The sequence below is a fragment of the Onychomys torridus genome, chromosome 18 (assembly GCF_903995425.1).
Source record: "Onychomys torridus chromosome 18, mOncTor1.1, whole genome shotgun sequence".
Classification (NCBI taxonomy): Eukaryota; Metazoa; Chordata; class Mammalia; order Rodentia; family Cricetidae; genus Onychomys; species Onychomys torridus.
The window spans coordinates 52,343,381-52,365,632 of NC_050460.1; the positions used below are offsets into that span (position 1 = coordinate 52,343,381).

The 22,252-nt window shown below is 40.5% G+C and overlaps 1 protein-coding gene across 2 annotated transcripts in view; it reads right to left on the reverse strand.

Moving 5' to 3' along the window:
• The window catches only part of Phyhipl (phytanoyl-CoA 2-hydroxylase interacting protein like), a 42,204-nt gene extending 20,376 nt beyond the window's left edge, over positions 1–21,828 (reverse strand). Inside the window, exon 1 of one of the 2 annotated variants that reach the window (XM_036167258.1) lies at positions 21,676–21,828. Coding sequence is in view for 1 of the 2 variants with exons in the window: in XM_036167256.1 (XP_036023149.1) it covers positions 20,247–20,349 (103 nt within the window). In the remaining variant the exon portion in view is untranslated. Of the gene's footprint in view, positions 1–20,246; positions 20,625–21,675 lie in introns of those variants that run through there. The other variant, XM_036167256.1, reaches the window with a different exon arrangement.
• Between the last annotated feature and the right edge of the window lie 424 nt (positions 21,829–22,252).

Genomic DNA, 22,252 nt, shown 5'->3' on the forward strand with positions numbered 1-22,252 from the left:
CACTGCATTCTGTCAATGCCCTAGTAATCAATCTTTAATGACTTTTTTTTTTTTTTTGGAATCCCATTTTGTTGAAATTTGTGTCCATATATATCCAAGTACTTTTTAGCAAATCCATGTGCTAAAAGAGACTTCGATTTCTTAGTTTTGATGTAATATTTATGTGTGAATAATCTCTAAATTTAATTTCACGCTTCTCTCTCAAACAGACTTTTTTCCCTTTTTTATTTTCTGCCAACGGAATCCTGCTGCAGAGCATTTCCGTGTGCTATCTTTAAGGGTTCATTTAGGCTCAGTTCTCTGTGCTGCTTGGTACATACACCAGAAGGAAGTCTCAAGCTTTATTTGTATACGGTATGTCAGACTATTGTTCTTTTCTATACACCTCACATTTAAGCTGCTCGTCAGCAAACAGTTCCCTTTGTATCTAGGCTTTCAGTGTATATAATTACCTGCATTTCTAATAATAATTTCACATGCAAATAAGTGTTATTTTTGAGGAGTATGTACACAGCAGTTTGATCCAAATAATATTTCATACCAATTTTCAGTCTTAAAATCATAAATCATAAAAACATAGCACTGGGTCATAACCTGTAGGGTTAGGATTCAGAGTGGAGGACGTGGAAAGCCAGCGGTCACAGTCTTAGTACACAGTTCAACAGGGAATACTCTGACACCTGGATTTCAGTAAAAACTTTTCTCTCCTCTCTGGATGGCAATCTCTGAGGTCAAAGCAGGGGCATGACTATCATCAAACTCAGAAGCCCAAGAATCACAAGTGAAAAGAGGTTGAATATAGTTATATATTGTGCTCCTTAGTTTAGAGTGTTAAGATTTTATGAAAAACCAAGAAAACCTATTTATCCTGCAGGGTTGACCCTTCACACACTACACTGGATTTTTCAGTTCACAGAACACAAATTTCTGGTTTCACTAGCATACAAAGTGGCATGAGATAAATACTTCATATTCCTACTAACAAACTCATTTCTAATAGCCATATCTAATAACTTTGAAAGTATATATGAATCAATGTCCCTCAAATTGAACTGAAGAATAGTAAACAAGCAACAAGTGAGAACATGTATGCATACACCCACCCACACAATTCCAAACTGAAAAAAGAAAGAAAGAAAAGGAAACTTCTTTACTACCTAACCTTGAAGTTAGATAACTGAAAATATATGTATATAGGTAGATGGGCAAGAAAGAATAAAATGTAATGGTTTCTTCTTACCTTTCCATATAAAAGCAAAAACACAAATGGCAAAAGATCATAATATTAAATGTGTTTGAAGATGAAGTAATTTTTTTCAATCTGTGTCATAACTCAAAAGTATTAAAAACAACTCTGTGTAAAGTTGGAAAGCCTTTGACAGATGGTAATATTAAACAGGAAAGTTCAGCAGATATTTGTAATAAAAGGGATAATTATATATGATTATAAAAAGCATCTGGTAATTCTAACTAAGGCTCTCCCACTATCTAGGCAAATAAAGGTGTGAATAGGTTCTCAGCTAGCCACAATAAATATTTAAATATAGCATCAGACCAGAGATTTTTAGTGACAGAAAAACTTATGAGCACTTACACTAGCAAGGCAATATTCTAAATCCTTAACATATACTTTTTAAATGTGTATGTGTGTGTCAGTGTGAGTGTATGCCACACATGATCAGGTGCTCACCAAGGTCAGAAGAGGGTGTTGGGTCCCCTAGAGTTGAATTATATGTCGTTGTGAGCTACCTATTGTGGGTGTTGGGAACTGAACAAGGGGCCTCCACAAGAGCAGCAAGTGCTCTGAACCACTTGCTGCCTCCAGCCCTGTCCTTAATTCTTAGGGAAGCTTATGACAAGTATTAGTATCATCTACATTCTAATAAATGAAAAAATGGGGTACTTCAAAACTTGTTTAATGCCAAACAACCAATATAAAGGCCAAAACCTCAAACCAAGTACCCGGGCATTCAAGTGTGGGCTCATAATCATCAAACTGCCCCTGATGGCTTGCCTCACCTGCTCTGAAACTACTTGCATTCTTGGAGAATCACATAACATTCATTGTCCTTAATTTATAGACTAGAGATGGTCTGCATGAGAATCTAAAGGGACTTCTAGCTCTGAAATAGGAGTCATTAGAGCTGCCATATTTTGTAAAGCTTAGTTTTCTTGAATTTAAAAATATTGTCTGCGTGTATGTCTGTACACCACATGCATGGAATGCCCAAAGAGGCCAAAACAGGGCAGCAAATCCTCTGGAACTGGAGTTTTGATGATTGTGAGCTGAGCCAGGGAGTGCTGAGAACTGACCCTGGGTCCTCTGGAAGAGCATCCATAACTGCTCATAACTGCTGAGCTATCTTTCCAGCCCCCAAGTTTTCTTGAACTTTTAATGTTTATTTGTTGGAAATATTTCCCACTAACTCATGATTAAATACATACTTGCATTCAGGATTCCTTTGTCATTATTTCCTTGCAATAGTTCAATTCACTGAGTAGCTACTACACATTCTCTCCCTGGAATGTTGTGTAGCCTCAGCTAAATCATTTTACATCTTTTAAAATATAGATTGTCAGTTACTTCCATTCTTCGTGATATTTCCATTTTCTTTATTTTTCATATAGTACGCATGCGTGTTCACGTGTGCGTGTTTGTGCAGGCACACTGGCATTCATGCTCGTGGAGGTCAGAAGTTATGTCAGATGTCTTCATCACTTCCCACCTTACACTCTGAAGCAGGGACTCCCACCTGAACCCAGAGCCTGCTGACTGAACTAGTCTAGCTAGCCAGCTTGTTCCAGGGATCCTCTTTCTCTGTCTGCCTCCTGAGGCTGAGAATACAAGCAGGCCCCTGCATCTACCTGGCATTTATGTGTCTTCCTCTGTGATACATAATGACAGTGGGTGTTAGGGATCCAAACTCTAGTCCTTACCCTTGTGCAGTAAGTACTTTACCCAACTGTAGCAGGAATCTTAAAAGTTCTTATTAATAAAATCAAACCGGAGGCCAGTTATTGGGGTGAATGCTGGAAGATCAGAGAGACAGAACAGGCCACAGCTACCTCACTTGGCCAACTTCTCAGTTGATCCTGTTTCCTCAGACTGGAAGCCTTTGTGTCCTTATCCGAATGGGTCTCAGCTGAACTGTGCTGCTCAAAGCCTAAAAGCTTAACCAGCCAAATGCTGCTAGTTTCTGGTCTCCACGCCTTATATATGTTTCTGCTTTGTGCCATCACTCCCTGGGATGAAAGGCGTGAGTCACCATGCTTGGCGGTATCCTTGAACACACAGAGATCCAGGTAAATCTCTGCCTCTGGAATGCTAGGATTAAAGGCTTGTGCTACACTGCCTATCCTCAGTGTTTAATATTGTGGCCGTCCTGTTCTCTGACCCCAGGTAAGTTTATTAGCATGCACAATATTTCTGGGAACACAATACCACCACACCCAACTCACCATCCCCTCAACCCTTTGCTGTTGTTCTTGACTGTTCTTTAAACTGACCTTAAAGCCTGCTTCCTGAAAACCATGCTTGAAAATTATCGGGACATCAGAAAGCTTGTCTCAGGACTCTTCTGGCACTCCTTGTCAGCACTAGTGTATAGACAGGCCAGGGCCTTCTGCTCTACCCAACTCCTCCATGTTGTGTGGGTTTTGGAATCAGAGATTTGAGATCACATATCTCTGTTACTTCTAGTTCTATGATTTGAGACTACTCAGATTATTTGTGTTCAAGTGATTTACCTTAAAATTGAAGAGGAGGATTTTCACTATTCAGGAGAGGTAAATTTACCTGGAAGCCAATGGAGCTTACATTTAAGAGACCCTCACTTATACTTCTTTCTGGCACTTGAATTTTATGTCCAAAATGTTGTGCTGCTTTTCTCAAGGCACCTAAGTGCATAAACTTGAGGCACCATAAAATCTGGATCCATTACTTCCTATAACAACAACACAAATATGCAATCCCAGCACAGTGACTAGCTAGTTAACCAACAATTCTTAGCTGAGGATTTGGATGACTCAGAGTACTGGTTCCTGTACAGATGAGATTGATTTCAAGGAGACATAAGATAATGTTAGGACTTTGTCTTCTTTGGTCTGTCAGCTGCAAAGCATCAATGACTGAATAGAATGTAAGTTTTCTCTTAGTCAAAAGTTGACTTTGGCAATATGCTTGGGTTTCAGGGTATAAAGGGCTAAGTGTTTGTTATGGTAAGAACCAATTTTCAAATGAGACAGATGTGATGAAATGTTGTTATAGCTATCCAGGAAAACCTAATATATTTATTCTTTCTTACTTTCTATTTATGAATCCTTACGGATATATTTATTAATTTTTTAATTGAACGATTTATAAAAGAAAATCCACTAGGTACATTTTGGATAGTTGTTCTCCATATTTCCCTGTTCATTGTGAGATAACTGTATATAAAATGTTTTCAAATGCAACCTACACCAGAAGTATACCAACCAACAGAGATCAGATTGCACAGAAGCATCAGAAACACTCCAAGGGAAGGTGCTTCTTGATGTAAAAACCACAACTGTCTACTACAGAGAAAATGAAGATGGACATCTTTCTGCCCTAGAAAAAAATTAAGCTTGCATCTTCAAACATTTAAGTGCTGTTATTGACAAATTACTTAGTTATTTTATATTTTTCCAATGTTCACCGTGCAAGCCTGTAAACACGACAATACTGCACTCTGATGTGTTTTCTTTTAAAAATGAGCCTTGCTCAGAGAACTGTCATAAAGTTGATAAGCTCAATGACATCTACCTTCCTAAAGAAGAACAGATATTTTATTCCCCCATCATTTCAAACTCCCTTCATTCTTGTTAAAAGATGTCTCAGTTACAAAACAAATGTAGGCAATAATGTGTTTTTGTAAAATGCAGTACAGTATATTATCAGCTGCCAACTAAAGGTGCTGAAAAGGCAAAAGTAGTTCTTCCTGAGACAATCTGTGCCTTGCTTTTCTATTCACTGTGACCAAATACTTCAAAGCAACTAAGAGAGGGAGGATGGGTGCTTATTTGGGGCTCACTCTCTGAGGAGACAGAGTCCAGCATGCTGGGACATGAGTCACACTGTGCCCACCTGTGTCAAGAAGCAGTGCTGAGTGCTTGTGCTCACCACATTCTCTTTCCTGCCTCCTACTGAGTCTCAGTCCCCAGACCTGGGACAAGCCACCCACATTTAGCACTAGCCTTCCCTTCTCAGTTAACCCTCACTGAAAAAGTCCTCACACACAGGTCTAGCAATCTGTCTCCTAAGTGATTCTAAATGCAGGCAAGTTGACAGTTAAAATTAACTATCACAAGTCCATTCCTTGTCAACAAATTATCCAAACACATCACTTTCAAACTGTAACAGTAAATATAAAAAATTTAAGTTAGAGTCTCACTCCTGGACTAGTTTAAAAACAAACAAAACAAAACAAAACAAAACAAAACAAAACAAAAAACAACCTTTTACCTAGCAGTTAGAAGGCTGGGACTTACATATTCAACAGACACACAAAATTGTTGGCTGTTCGTTAGTACAAGATCAGAGATGAGTGTAGAACCATAGTGTCTTTTACAACTGTCTATCAGTCTAGTAACGTGCACATGTGTATATACACAAATTTCAAACCCTCGCTGCTACATAGTTTCCAGATAACTTACTTGCTTTCCTTTATAGCCAAATTTCTCAGGACACTTGCCGTACACTATTTTTCTTTAATTCTTAATAACTCTTAAACTTAGTCAAACTTAATCCCTAGGACTGCAACAAATATCCCCTGTACAAGGGCAGCAACAGCTCCTTCTCAGTTCTCCTCTGACTTTCCTCTCAAGGACATGCTACTTCATGTACATTTGCACTGGGGGTCGGGGGACATCTGAAGTAACCCATGAAAAATTTACCTGCATGAAAACTTCTGACATTCTTCCCAAGAATGCTATAAGACTCACTCCTGAAGTATCTTCCCTATATCTAGAAGGAAAGAATGTCATTATCTCTGAAGACCCAGAGAAGAATCTGAACAACTAAACCTCACAGTGCTCACCTTCTACTCCCCTTGTCCAATCCCTTCTACAATGATCTGTTTCTTCATCACACTAGGCATAAAATACACACAGCTTTCCCTGTTTCCTTATGTCTTCATCACTAAAAGCTCTATGTCGTACAAAGTATTTACTCAGTAAACTTGTATGCTTTTCTATTGGTAATCTCTCTGGTTACATTGGTCTAGGCATAGATGTTTTAGAATTAGGTAACTGATATATGAGATCTTTTCCTCTGGCACCTATACCCCTTCCCATGCTAGAGAACTTTGCCACACCAGAAGTTAGTGGTTCCCAGGGTCTGCTGAAGACTGTTTCTGATGGATGCTAACACCTCAGAACCAACAAAAAACCTTCAGCAATGATAAAAAACACAATGTGACTGCCACTTGATACATGTCATGTTGTGCTTCAAAGACACCTCAAAGCTAAAATAATCTGAAATGTAGCTTTAAATTGTTCTTCAAATTACTCCCAAACTCAGTATTCTGTTCTTTAGTAAATGGCTCTAATATCTACTGAGCTGTACTAGCCATAAAATATATACTTCAACAACTAATACAGGTTAATAATCTTGTTACTTTTCTAGAACCTCACTTTTTTCCTACATGAAGGCTGTGTTCTGTGTCTTACAATGCTTTACTTCCAGTGTTCTTTTTTTTTTTTTTTTTAAATCTATTCCTTCTCATATCCCAACTGGTTTTATAACATAAAAACTCACCCATCTATTCATTTATTCATAGGTATACAGGATTTCACTATGTAGCTTGAGCTGGCCTGGAACTTGCTAGTTAGCTTAGGATGGCCTTAACTTCAGGATCCTCTTACCTAAACCTCATGAGTCTTGAGATTACAAGTGTGTATAACTTGGCTAGATTCAAAAGTATCTTCTTAAATAAGAGGCTTTTAAAAAAATATTCCTAATCTTTCAGAGATTGTGTTGGACTACTAAAGGAAATGAAAAAAAAAGGGAAAGTTAAGAAGAATGGTAAGAAATAAGGCTGGAGTAGGAGGCAGGGGCCAAATCACATGGAGTTTCTTTTTTTTATACTAGAGGAGTAACTAGTAATAGTCATAGTAACCTGCTGGCATTGTATTCATTGTCATTTTGCATTTCTGTGAAAGTCTTATGAAACACTGAGACAGAACACAATTTTAGGAAAAATGACTGTTCCATGATTAATGTATTTTATAAGTTTATGTTTCAGATTTCTGATCTTAAAGTACATCTACATTTTAAAATACAATGAAAATAAGTAGAGACATAAATTCTCTGTGTAAATAAAGTTATGAATGTATACTAAGAAACATGTTTAAGATCACCATTAAAATATTACATGAAAATGAATGTTAAGTGGTCTTTACCTGTCAGAAAATTAAGACAGGAAAGTATTAAACCACAGGCAAAGAAGTCTGAAAAAAAGTCTTTAGACTACGAAGGCTATGTCACAAGAAAAGTTCACGAGCTGCTCTAGATGAAACCCTTAGAAGAATGTGATGCTGTGGAGTGTGTGTAGAGGTGAGGCACACAGCTACAATACAGTGTAAAGCATGTTCTACTAGAAGTGGCTGCCCTGTACCTGATGGTTCCAATTTTATTGCTGTAAATTGCATCATTACAATTTCATGAGTAAAGCTTTTAGCAAAGCAAGTGGTTTTAAATATTAATTTACAAAATCAATGATTTCTAGTCAATTGAACTTCCTTTTTTTTTGGTTACTCACTTAAAAATACCTTTGAAAGGGCTATTAAAGTATTAAGTCCCAGACAAGGTAAGTTGCACCCAGAAGACAATACTTAACAATAGGTCCAAACACCCACATGATGTACACAAAGCTATACAAAAATACGTTTGTGAAATAAACTAAAGATTTATTTAAAAATAATCTGTAAAAAACAAAATCTAAGTGTAGAAAGACTATATATTGTTGACACTGGCACTAAACCAACACCCCATTGAACATTAAAATTGAGAGTCTGAGGTCAAAGGGCGTGTTAGAAATATATGTTCCAATACAAACTTCAAAAGCAGACTAGGTGAGTATGTTAGTTTCTCTTTAGCTTCTAGTACCATTATTTTTCTGCAAATCTCTGGTTCAACATTTCATTTGTTTTATAAGTTAATATTTTCTTCAAAGAAGACTACATTGCTAAGAGAGAAAAACATGTTTAGTGTCATCCACAATAAACAGGAAAACCTTACCATTTAAAAGTAAGGGAATCTCTGCATTATAGAGCTTGGGTCATTGTTTCCATGCTAACTCTCCACAGCAGTGCCTTTAGAAAACAAGTGTATCAAAAGCTTGTAGATAACAAACTAACCAACCGGTTCGGCACCAGCTCCTGATCCTATCACTTCCATGGTGAGTTATCAACACTGACCAGGAGACAGAAAGGAGCGTTATGTAAGGAGACAGAAGGACAATGAAACAGCCTGGAAACGACTACCAAAATTTTCTAATTGTTCTCAAACTCTTCCTATGAGAATCTGATAAATATTTCTAATAGCCTTCTTCCAGATGTTTCTTTCTATATATATCACAGACATTTAAAATCCAACTTGTCCAGAAATGACTTGGATCACTTATTACCAAGCTTATTCTTTCAGATTGCCTTCATTAAACCATTCTGATCTTATTTACTTGTGTCAAGATATCCAGGCCCCAATCTAGCACATTTAGCCATCATCAACTCCTGTTTCATATATCACCCTTTCAGTATAATCACAAAGCCCACATATGTTTGCCTTGAGTGATTAATTATCCACTCTTTGGAGGGGGTACTGACTCTTCCTCTAAGGTTTGGGTGTAGTTTGTCCCCTAAGAGTTTCTGTGTTGGGAGTGTGGTCCCCAGTGCAGCAATAGTAAGTGATGGTAGCTCCAATCAGATTGCTAGGCAGGTAAATTCACCTGCCACCAAGGCTGATGATCTGGGTTCAGTCCTTTGGATCCACATGACAGAAGGAGGGAACCAGTTCTCCCAAGTTGTCTTCTGACCTTCATGCAAGCACCAGTACATGTATACCCACACTCACAAAAGCAAATTCATAAACAAACAATAAAATGTAAAAGAGACGGTGGGACCCTTTAAGAGGTGGGACCTAGTGAGAGGTCATTAGGTCACCGAGGTCACTGCCCCAGGGAAAATTAAGGAAGTGGTTCTTAGCCTTGGTTAGTGTAAAGACCTCCCTAGTTTCTCCCTAACTTCCAGTCTTGTGTCTTGCTATGTGTTTTCTCTCTCTCCTCTCCCCACAACCCCCCATACTGGATCTCTGTCAGGATGCCATGTGCCATGAGGTGATAAAGCAAAGGAACGAACACTTACTTGACCCAGCATCATGCTATGATGTAAATAAACCAGTAAATAAATCCACCCCTCTGGCTCTGGTACTTGCTCAGAGCAAAGCAACATGGAGTTCCCCTGCCTAAGAAACCATTTGGGCATGCTTCTAGCACTGCTGCTCCAGGTATAGACCCTAGATCACTAAGAGCAGCTCATCGGGAAAATAGAAAAACAAAGTCTTGGGCTCCACCCCAGATCTAATCAATCACAAACTGAGGGAATGAGGTGTCTTCTGATAGGCCCTCCAAGGGATACATTTTGAGAACCAGACCCACTGACAAGAGATTTAAACTTTCTAAGTACAGAGATGATGGATCAAAAAACATCATTTGGTTTTCTTTGTCATTATTTTGAGCTATTGGGACACAAATAGCTAGCAAGTATCAAATTGGGCTGCAGTACCTGATTTTGAGTAAACATCAAAAAGAAAACTTGGCCTATTGCACAGCATCTAAAAAATGGGGTTCTATCTCCTATTGCTTATATTCAAGTATGGGCAAATATATGCTCAAGTGAAATTTCAAATATACTTTAAGTATGTGCATGCAGAATTCAGCACTTTTTAATCTAGGTTCATGTGTCTCTATTAGTTCCTTGCTCTCAGCAGGAAAAATTAAGCAGGCTAAGGGATTAGGATGTGTGATGTACAAATATACGAGGAATGAAGTTATTTTAAGTCTGGAGTATAGCTATCCTTTTAATTACCTATGTGAAGTATGGGTAATTATAAAATTGAAATGCATTCCTGGATTAAAAAGAACAAGAACCATTAACCAAGTTTAATATGGATACACTGAGACCAATTTAGTTTAAAATGTCAGAAGTCTGTTAATTAGTAGAGTTAATTTTTCAGCTAATTGTTGACCACACTGATAGCTATCTGCTATAAGCTTTCTGAAACTGTTACTAAAACTAAACATCCTTTTTTGGGGGGGTCAGAATTTAGACTGAAGTAATTAAAATTGTCAAGTTTTCCTTGGATTTTATATGAAAATATTTTTCAAAACAATTATATGGTCTCTGACAAGTTCCAGAATTTTGCAGCAAAATAGTGGCTGAAGTTATTATGAATCAGATAATTAAAATGTGTTCAGAATTAAGTCATCATACCAACTAAGAGATACACATGGTTAAAGACAATCATTAAATTTGTTATTTCTGGTATTGCAACCAACATGTTAAATAAATAAGCTCTTATTTCAAAAGCTAAACAAAACAATGATATATATCTTCAAGAACAGAGAATACAGACAGGTATTCAGTAGAATCATGATGAGCTCAAGTGTTCAGTTTACTTAACATCTTCATGGTTTAGCAGAATGAGAATAGGAATTATGGAAGGGTTCCCCAGGTGGTTTTGCAGAAGTTAAAAAAAAAAAAAAAAGGTAAATTTAAAACTGGTCAGGCACCACACAGTGGAGAAGAGAATGAATGCCCAAGTCAGTTTTCAACATGCCATCAATGAGATAATAAGAGATGCCAAGACAACTATATTAAGGGGGAAAATAAAATTAAAAACTGCAGGAGTGGAAGCTTTTGTAAATCTGCAGTCAAATTTCATAAAGTAGTAATTGCCACTGATAAGGATTAGACATTAAGGTATTTCAAATATTTTGGATAATCATATAGAAACTGTTTTTTATATTGTAATTGTTTTCCTACAAGCTAACTATAATACTATTGACAGAAAATGTCAAAATTCATTAGCTGAGTACTGTTAAACAAAATATAAATATTTCAAAGGAAATAAAAATTTTTCACTAACTAAAAATAAACTAAATTTTTTGATAAATTCCTTTCAAATATAAATAACTTGGGAAAACTTAGCTAAATCTTTAGTAAGCTGAAAAAACTAAATCTGACAATATGGTCACAATGTTCCCAAGTTTATAAACTATAAGCAATTTTTCAGTCATAAAACTGCACCTTAAAGCTGAGATTCAACATTCTAGCAAGATAAGTGTTGTCTGAAGTTTAATAGAGAAGCCTAAAAGAATAAGCATTTAAACTGTTATCAACAAGTATCTGATTTTTATAAAATACTGTTACATCAACAATGAACACTAAACTGACAAATTCTCTCTGTCACTTTCCTCCAGATTGAACACTTCATCCTTTGTAGTTCAACTGTGAGAGTTTTTTTTTTTTTTTTTTACTATTTCTCATCCAGTCTAGATCAGCAAACTTGGAGACTACACTGAGGAAGAACAGAAAGTTAAAAAATCATTTTGCCATTACTTTTTGAATGAACCAGAATTTAATACCTATGATGCAATAAAAATCAAAGAGAAGTAAAGGTTCTCTGCCAACTAGCAAGTTGAGAGAAGCTGTCTACTAACAAGGTAAGCCTGAACTTGTACCCACGGCATAACCCGCCTAGGCAGCCATTCAGGTTTTAGCTTACTCTCCTATCAGGTACGTTCTTTCCCCCAGCAACACCACAACCGACGTACCCTGAGAACAAGCACGAGTGTCTGATTTTAGATACACCCATCTCTATCAAAAATGCCCTTCTGCTTCCCCACACTGCAGTATTTTCTTTTTAATATCCAGAAAATGTTGCTTCACAAAGACAGAATTAACACTCTTTCTTCACACTATTGGCCTTACTTTGAATTCAGGATCCAAGTAACAAGGCATTTTGGGGTCCTTCCTTCTACCTCTGCCTACTCTGAATACAGACCCATAAGGCTGGAACACACATACAAACAAATAGTGAAAATAGCATGTAAGAGAACAATAGGAAACAAAGTAGGGCTCTTTCAAAATTTAATTTTATTTAAATTAATTTTTTTTTGTTTTATGTGTATGGGTGTTTGTGTATGGCTGTGCACTACATGTGTACAGTGCCAGAGGAGGCAGAAGAGGGTTCTAGACTCCCTGGAACTGGAGTTACAAATGCCTGTGAGCTACCACGTGTGTGCTGGGAAAGAGACGCTGGTCCTCCCTCTGGAAGGGCAGCCAGTGCTTGTATTGCTGAGCCATTTCTCCTGCCCCAAATCGGGACTCTTAAGATTAGTACCTGTAAAGGAACCCCAGAGAAGAAAATGGCACTGTCATCTAGTGTTACTTAGAAGTTTGCTCCATTCACAAAGGATGGTCTGTGAACTATCAGTCTTGGAGGAAATAGAACAATCAGGACCACTCACTTAGAAAGCTTAAAGAATATTGGTTGATTTTATGTGTTGACACCTTTATCATTTTTTTCATTTTAATTTGTAGTAACTTTTATATTTATCAGGCAATGACAAGTAGGAAATTTGTTTTCAAAACGTCTTTTACTACAGATGGTTAGAGATAGATTATGGACAACAAAATGATAAGACCTTGACTCTCTGAGACCAGATCTCATATACTCAGGCTGGCCTTGAATTCCTGACCCTCTTGCCTCTACCTCCCAAGCTCTATGATGACAGACATGTTTTTCCATGCCTGGCTCAATTCTTCTTTTAATAGTTTGGTAGAATAAGGAATACGGTATATAAAATCTTAAATAATATTATTTAGTATAAATCTACATGTCTTCATAGTTTATACCACCTCTGACACTAAAAAACATTAGTAGAAGCTGGGCAGTGGTGGCGCACGCCTTGAATCCCAGGACTCGGGAGGCAGAGCCAGGCGGGTCTCTGTGAGTTCGAGGCCAGCCTGGGCTACCAAGTGAGTTCCAGGACAGGCTCCAAAACTACACAGAGAAACCCTGTCTCAAAAAACCAAAACAAACAAACAAAACAAACAAAAAACATTAGTAGAATTCAAAGTGTACTTGAAAATGCCTGTGCATAGAAACATTCCCTCCTAAACTCAGACACCAGGGTCCTTCATCTTGGAGTAACCCTACACAGTGCTAACTTTCTGCATTATTTGACTTCCTGTGGATCTCTACACAATGTACATAATCTCAAATACTGCTTTGATAATATGCAAAAGCATTATCAGTCTACAGTTTTATTTCACAAACTTTCAACATCTTTATCCTGTAAAGAGGAATTAGCTCACAGCCAGTCTTTTCCAGTAGATATTAGTGTATATATACACTTTAGTGAAGGGGCAAATAGTAACTATTTTGAGGTATTTATGGGCTATGTGGTCTGTTACAGCCAGTTACCGCTGCTTTAGGGGCACCGTAGCCATTGATAATATGTAATTAATATAAAAATAAATTTATAAACATAAATTTGTTATAATTACATAAAATGGGCATGTGTGTTCCAGTATGTTTTTACATATATCAACAGGTGGCAGGCTTGGGGATCTGGCTCAAGGACCATAATAACTAACTCCTGGTCATACACATAATCATAAAATATTGACATTAGGAACTGGTCAAATAATAAATATACAAGATTATCTTGGTTCTTGTTGGCCTTAGTCACTAGCTTTTAAAGTTTTAAAGAGAAATTCATCAGCATTCTGACTCCTGACAAGTTCTCATTAAAATCAAAGTATAGAGTAAAATTGTGTATACCTCATCTGCAATGGCATATGACTAGCCAAGCATCTTCTGTGCTAGTATTAGGTAGCAAACCCTGTGTGCTGAAGAAAACAAAAGAACACATGTATTCATAGAAATTGCCACAACCACTGTAGCCAATAGTACACTACATATCAAATCTCCAGAGCTGCTTAGTAAATGTACCGCACCATAATTCAAGTGCTTGCAAAGATGATAAACTAGCTACAAATCCAGTTGAGACTCTCTTTGCTCCACCACAGCTAGGAAGTAACTCTGAACTACCAAGGTTTCATTAGCATTTTTAACAAACCTGGATTGGCAGACTTAGTTCATCTTTGGGATTCAACTTTGGCCTTCTCTGAACTGCGTTCACTCTTTCCTTCAAGGAGTGAAATACAACCAAGCTCCTTAGAGACCTCGCTAAAACTGACGTCAAATCCAGACCTCTTTCTTTCACATAAGTTCTGGTCTCCTAGTGACACGGGTCGTTTCCATGAGTAATTGTCTCCGCACCCCCATTCTAGAACTCCTTTTCAGAGAACACAACTAAAGACCATGTGCCATAAATTTCCAAAAGATTTCCTAAAGTTGCATTGAGATTGCCTTAGCTCAAATGCTTTCTTTTTTCTTTATAGTAATAAGCCTAAAAGGCCTCCAAAGATTCGAACACTACCTTTATGTAGATGGGCAAAAGTACCTCTACTTCACTATGCACTCAAAGCAGCAAAGAGTTTGTTTTTATAAAGTACCAGCTTTAAAACTTCTATCATTAGACTATATGTTTTCTGCATTTCTTCTAGAAACTTTCCAACACTAGTTTTTTCTTCTTAAAGATACGTGTGTAAAACACATCCTTCTCAGTAAGACAATTCAATCAAAAAGTCTGAACTATTGAGTAGTATGAATAAAGAACAAGATGACCCTAGAAAGAATATGCATCCTCTCATGAAAAAAGGACAAAGCAGTAGATATAACTACTGACATAATGTCTATGAAGTAGAGAAGTTCTTCTTGAAAAGGATGTAGAACATACCTGTACACTGAGATCTAAAACCTCAAGTGTAAAAAACTGATGTTATCAAGATGTCTCCAAATATTTGCTTTTCCTCCTTATCAATAATTCTGATTTTCAATTTTCCAGACTTACAGTTCTAGTTAGTCTTGATCACATTCCACTCTGCCTGGAATTCAGTCCTGAGATCTGTACTTGTGCACTGCCAACACCCTGCATTCTGACAACTGCGAGCAGAGCATGCTGAAGCCCTGCACATTTGAGCCCTGATGTTCCTGCTTTGCTATGTATTTCTGCTACAAGTCTTTACAAATGCTGACTTTTCTCCTCAAATGTATATGTACAAACATATTCTCCTCAGTTGAGACATTAGAGTAATTACAGTCTTGCAGCAATAAAATATTTTAAGTAGTTACAAAATGAGGCATATATTTTAGCATAGTGAGAAAATAATTCAAATAATCAATAATGAATTAAGAGATTCTTAGAAAGAAATTGAACAGAAATGGAAATAAACCCAAGAAAGAGATATATTCAACAAGGCAAAAACGTAAAATTTGAAACTTGTACTAGGGGTGGAGAAGTGAATTTGGAACCTAAAGTGCTGTGCTTGTTTCAGCAAGTTTTCAATCAACTGCTGTTATTACTGAAGCTGATATAAAGACAAAAGCAAGTGGGAGCAGACTCACTTGACTTAGAGGGAAAACTTAGAGGAGGGAACATTAGTGAGGTTAGACCAAGTGGCCCGATTGTCGTCTACACAGTGCTCTGCCTAGGGTGAGTCTCTGAGAGGCCTGCCTGGGCAAGCAGTCAAGTGCCAGTTAGTGCTCAGGCTACACAGTCATTCTGCCACTGGAGGGAGTCTGTTCACATTGCCTTTGGTGTGACTTTCCTTAGTCACGTCTTCTATGGAAATTAAACAGACTCCCACCAAGAGTACGAATTGGTTCAACACAGCTGATGGTTTTCTTGCTCTTCTTTGTTTCCTTTAGCTTTTATTTATTCATTTGGCTTTTTTTTCCTCACTAATGAAAATTTACACCACCCTCACAGTGATATCTGAGGCAAAGAAACGAACACAGAGACATATGACACAGAGCAGCTGTTAGAGAAGAACATGAAGAAAAATACTGCCAAGCGAGGGCAGAGGGGAGCTGAGGCAGACACTTGTTCCAAGCGTGTGTCCAGGTCATAAGGCCCAGGGAAAGCAGTAGCAGATGTGAACTAGAAGCTCAAAACAGCTTCTAGAACTGAGAGTGACAAAGGGGTTACTGTTGGGATGGATCGTGAGCAGGGTGTCCGAACACTGCCGCTGTGGTTCTCTCAATTTACTCTTAATATTCAGGATTTATGGTTGCCAACAGTTTCTCACAAAATGCTTTCCTAAACAGCACACAACTGAATTATTTACAGGGATGCAAATATTGGCCACAAAAAAAAAGAGGTTAAAGAAATTAGTACATTCAACTCAAGAAAACATGTGAAGGATAACATTCTCCTCCAAATAATTCTTCTCCCTTTTGCAACAAGAATTGTGACCTGTGCTATATAATACTTCATTTTACACGACAAGAGTCACATGTGTTATTACTGCGGTTGCTTTGCACAGTGCCTTGGGGTAAAACAGATTAAGTAACTTGCCCAGGGTTACAGGGCTGTCAAGAGCCAACATTCTAACCCTGGCCATCTGATCTGAAATGGTATTACTGCTATTCCACACGTCAGTGGGACTGAGTCATGATTACCTCACATTCTTGTGATTGAGACATTACAGGCACAGAGTACAGGTGTTCTTCCTAGGTGTTTGCTTGCTTCAGAGATATTACAGGTTAGCTAATGTGGACTGAGCCATTATGCATTTGGGTTACTTTGTGCTCCCAATGTTAAAATGTGTTCAATTCATATGTCAGAAGCATAAACAATGTTTCAGATCCTTCTATAATTTAAGCAAACAAGATTCCTTAAAGGAATCTATATTTTGAGTATATAAAAGAGAAAAAGTTCCCTTTTCCTTCCTCCATAGAACTATGATTACAAAGAAACTGTAGTTTCCTTAAGTTGTGTTCACTTGCTAAGTAGCATCATAAACCCCATACACTATATCTAGGCAGTAACAAAATGACCTACTCAGAGAGATAATGACTGTTAAAGACAGAAAGCTTCGGGGTATTTGTTAATATTATAAAACAAACAAGTCTTTCCTACTTCTCTATAAAAACAATATAGGGAGCTTGGCAAAACACATAGAGATATCTATTTATCTCCCTATGGTGGCATGTATATAAATCTTTTCAGGAATGAACAGAAGTATATGTGTGTGTGATAAAAAGATGATGAGAATCAGAACTGATACCGAATTTTGTATTGGGGCGATGAGCTATTTTTTTTGCCTTGTCACAGGAGGGTAAGCACCTCATGCAGCTATAGGAAGAAGCAAACTAAAAGTGGATTCCTGTATTACTGATATTTTCATATGAAAAACTGGATGTTTTTCTTTCCATTAAAAAAATCATTGCGAAGCAACATGGTATAGTGAATAACGAGCACACCAGAGCACTCTAGAGCTAGGAAAAGAAGCACTTGCCTGCTTGGAACAGGGATTAACAGACGCTCTCAGAGCTACTGTACTTACTCCAACAGCCGACGAATAGAATCCTACCTAAAAGCCCCATTTTGAACTACAGTTATTAGCACATGGCAGGAACTACATACTAGCAACAAAGCAGACATGCCTAGGAAAGATTACTCTCAAGGTTATATACATGCGTATTTATAGGAACCCTTTTGCTTTATTAAAAATTGAATGCATGACTATTTGAACTCTGCTATTCCAAGATTACTAATTATTTTGGAAAAATAGCAAATAAATAAAAGTAAATGCTGTGAGATAATGCTATCAACATAAACTACAATTTATAGGAAGATCAGCCACAGACCAAGCATAAAAGAGGAGAGACAGACAATCATCTTCACCAGGAGCCATAGCTTGTGGTCCACGCAACATGATACAATTCAAAACATCGGCAGGTAGAAAGTACATTAACAATCATACCATACTTTCCCCTAGTCTACTTCCTTTCATTTCTAAGGAATTAATGTTTCATTTTTTTCCCCTACCAAATTAACAGGAGTAAAGTGAAATGATTAAAAAGTAAACCACAAAGCAATATACCTCCCCATGGTCATAGAACAAAGCTATGGCTCCATAGACCTAAAGCATAACAATCTTCAGCTACACATGCTGCCATAATCTTGGCTTTCTGCTCCATATATTGATACAAGAAAAGCAGTGAGATCTGAGAGGCAGGAAAGTCAGCGAAGTGCTGGGAGCAAACACCACACAGCTGGAAATATCTCAGTATGAAACCATGCTAGGCAAAGTCTAGTGAACAGATTTACTACAACACACTACAAAACTATCCCATAAAATGGTGTCATCCCTCTACATCATTCTCACCAAGCCAACTAACTGATTAGAAATCGCCATATATTGGCACAGGGTCACAAAGGGGAGGGGAAGGTAAGCACTTGACAACCTCTCTGTGGAATTTCTCCCTTTTTGACACATTTTATAAGACACAGTTCTTTGTACTCCTTGAATTAAACTGTTTTACAAAATGAAACCTGATTAGTATAAATCCATCACAGGACTACAAATAATAATTGTCATAGCTATTGCTTGATCCCAGCATCCCCCTCAATGAAATGTTACATAATTTGTTCATTTCACGGGATTCATAATGTCAACTGAAACAACTCAAACTGGATCACTAACTAGAGCTGCTATGCTGGAAGTAAAAGCAGCTTTAACTTGAACACCATACATTAGTAACTCTGAACTTCACTAAACAAATATTTCCCTGATATCCATGATAAACACAGCGAATGCAATTTAAAATCCTGAAATTATTGAAGTTTGAGGAACAACATTGAATTCTCTAGTTCCATTTACTATTTGAATGAGCATTTGATAAATCACTGAACTAAATACAAATCAAATCTACTTTCATTTAGAGTCTTGATTTTCTTTGGAACCAATCTAAAAGAATTAACAAAAAATAGCTGCAATTTAGGAAGGTAACATTACTAATGATATCTACCAATAAAGGAAACATAAGCAGCCTTTACAAGATTATCTACTCAGACCTCACTTCTTTTAGAAGCTAAGGTTTGTTGGGTTCAAAGCCTTTGAATTTTGGTTTAAAAATTATCAATAAAATTCATATCAACAATAACAAATGTTATTTGTGCTCACTCTACCTAAATGTTTAAGAAAGCAATGCCTAAAAACCAGTTATTACCATTTAAATGTTTTTAAAAACAAGATCTTTGTTTCCTATACTGGGTTACACTGCTAAATTTTATGACCTTACGGAGCACAAATTAATATCTCCCATAACTTTTCTTTAATATGCTTGATAGCCATTACTCACATACAGTTAAACAGTCAAGTGTTTCCACGTCAACTGATTTCCCTGTGTTATATGCAAAATTTTACAATTATTTGGCCAATTAGCAATCAGACGACTTCTTTACAAATGAAGTTTTATTCCAAATAGCTAAAACAACACTGACCCTCCAACTAGCCACAGCACACTGTTCCAATGAACAACACTGATCCTCCAACTAACCCAGCACACCGCTCAGTGCCCACACTGCACTTTAACACTGGGACCTGTGATCAATCATTCCCCCCACCACCACTGCCAACTTTAACAATAGAGTACCGACACATCAACACACAATGGTATGTCACACACACACACACACACACACACACACACACACACACACACACACTACACACACTACACACACACTCTGAATCCCAGCAGATGTTTAGTGGACCCATTCCCGTACAGATTTTTTTTTTTTTTTTTTTTTTGACATTCTCAGAATCGCTGCCCAGAGCCACGAGCCCAGTGTCTGTCCTTGGTGCTGAAACGCAGCAGCTTTTCCGCCCGCGGACTAAAATACTACCAGGCTCACCCCAGCTAGACACTTCAGGGGGTGGGAGGAGGTTTGCATGGCGATGGATAAGTTTCTGGTCAGAGAAGCCTATCTAGAGCCTTTGCGGTGGCGGGTGCCGGGAGCATCCAGGGTAAGTCCCCGGCCGGGAGACCCAGGACCTGCCTGCTGCAGAACAGGCAGCCTCGGGCCGCGGACCCGAGAGGCGCCCTCTCCTCCGCGCGGAGCCCTCTGCCGCGGATCCGAACGGCTCCGTCTCCCCAGCGGCGCCCTCTTCCCCCCCGGTAGCCTCCTCCCGCGGACTGGAGCGGAGCCCTCTCCCGCGGACCCGAGAGACGCCCGCTCCCACGGACCGGAGCAGACCCCTCCGCCCGCGTCCTTTTGTCTCCCGCCGACGTCGCCGTGCCTCACCGTCGCGGTCGCACAGCTGGATGGCCTCCAGACTCAGGTTCTTGATCTCCTCGCACGGGCTGCTGGGGCTGCTGAGGGCATGGTCCAGGCGCGGCACCTCCATCTTCGCGACCCCGCGGCGAAGCCAGGCGCCGGCGGCCGGCGGGGCGAAGGGCGGCAAAGGCCTGAGACGGCTGACGGCGACGGCAGCCTCCGCTCGGGAGTCGCGGCCGAGGCGACGGCGGCTAAGGCTACCGCGACGGCGGCGGCGGCGGCGGCGGCGGCGGCGGCAGCGACAGCGGCGACAGCGACAGCGGCGGCGGCGGCAGGAGCTCCTCCGAGCGCGCGGCTCGCAGACTGAACGCCGGCCGGCGCGAGCGCGGGGAGCGGCGCGCTCTCGGCGGGAGGGAGGGCCGCGCACGCGCACGAGGAGCGGGGGGGGGGGGGGGGGGGAGGAGGACGCGCCTACCTGCCGGCACCCGGGCCCCGCCCCGCGTCGCCGACCGCGCGCAGGCCCCGCCCCCTGTCCTCCGCGCTCCCGCTCGCGCTCGCGCACGCGCGCTCTGCACACACACACACACACACACACACACACACACACACACACACACCGCCTCTGGCGCGCACCACCCCCCCCCCCCGCGCGCGCTCGACCCCGCGGGCGCGTGGATGGCTCGCGGTCGCCGCCCTCCTCCCTCCCCCTGTGGCGCGCACCCGCGCACCCAGCGGCGGCGCGCGTAGACCGCGTTCCCCCGTTCACCCCGGGTCCTGGCACGCGCGCGCGCGCCGGGCGGCCTCCCCTAAGAGCCCCGACCCCCCCCCCCACACACACACACACCCCTTGCGGCGCGCACGCGCCCTCAGCTCCCCTGCCCCCCTCTCCCCCCACCCAGTCCCGGGCGTCGCAGCCCCCGCGCCGCCGCCGCCGCACACTGGAAAGCGAAGGACGAGGGCGCGAGCGCGCGCGAGGAGCGCGGGCCGTGGGAAGGTGCTCGGCGGGTCGCGCGCTCGCGGCGGGGGTGGGGGGGGTGGGGGGGAAGGGAGGACGACTTGGCTCTTTTATTATTTATTTATTTATTTATTTATTTATTTATTTATTTATTTGCACAATGCCAGGTAGAGCCGGATTGCCCACCCACGCTGCTGCTGCTGCGCGCGCGCAGGTTGGTTGTTGACCACAGATTGGGAAACTGAGGTCCGGGCCGCCCGGGGTCCCCCTCCCCCTTTCCCATCTAACCCGGGAGTCCGCGGGCCCCGCCGCTGTTCCTCACGAGGCCCTGCAGTGAGAAATGAGTCGCCCCCTGAGGACTGCACCGGGCAGGGAGCGCGAACTCAGGTCGGTGCAGCAGGACAGGCGAGGCAGCGGGAAGCCGCCCGCCCGCCCGCCCGCCGGCCGGCTGGCTAGCTGCAGAGGAGGCAGCTCCAGCGTGACAGCCACTTGTCAGCCTACCTTGTCAAGTCGCTCATCTAAGGAACAGGTCTTCAGTGCTGGCTCTCTCTGGGCCGGGCATTGTTCTGGCTGCAGATGCAGGCAGAAGCGCATCACCTGTTCTTTGTTACACTAGAAAATGAAGAGGGACCTGTGGTCCTCCGGGGATGCTATACCTGCGTGCCCTGTTGCTTTCAGTGGCCCCTAAGATATTGCAGTGCACTCATGACGGTGCAAAGGTTTTAAAAATAAAGTCGATATAGGTGGCAGCCTGGTGGCCTCTCTGTTCCCATTTGCTGATTCGGAATATTTTTTTTTTCTTGATATCACGGGATCAAAAGAAGCTCTTCTCCCCTTTGTATTGTTTATGGTTATTGGTAATTCTTTAAGTGCCTTGTTTACTGATTTTCCAATTTCAAACACTGATATTCATCATCAAAATAATTTACATATAGATCACTATATGCTATGTTTACTAGTCACACCCATTTAGCCGTGAACAACTAAATCTCATTAATCTCATAAAGTGGAAGGGCCCACCTTAGATAAAGTAAGCCCATGAGAAAGCGTGGCACAATAGTGAGATGATAAAAATCTG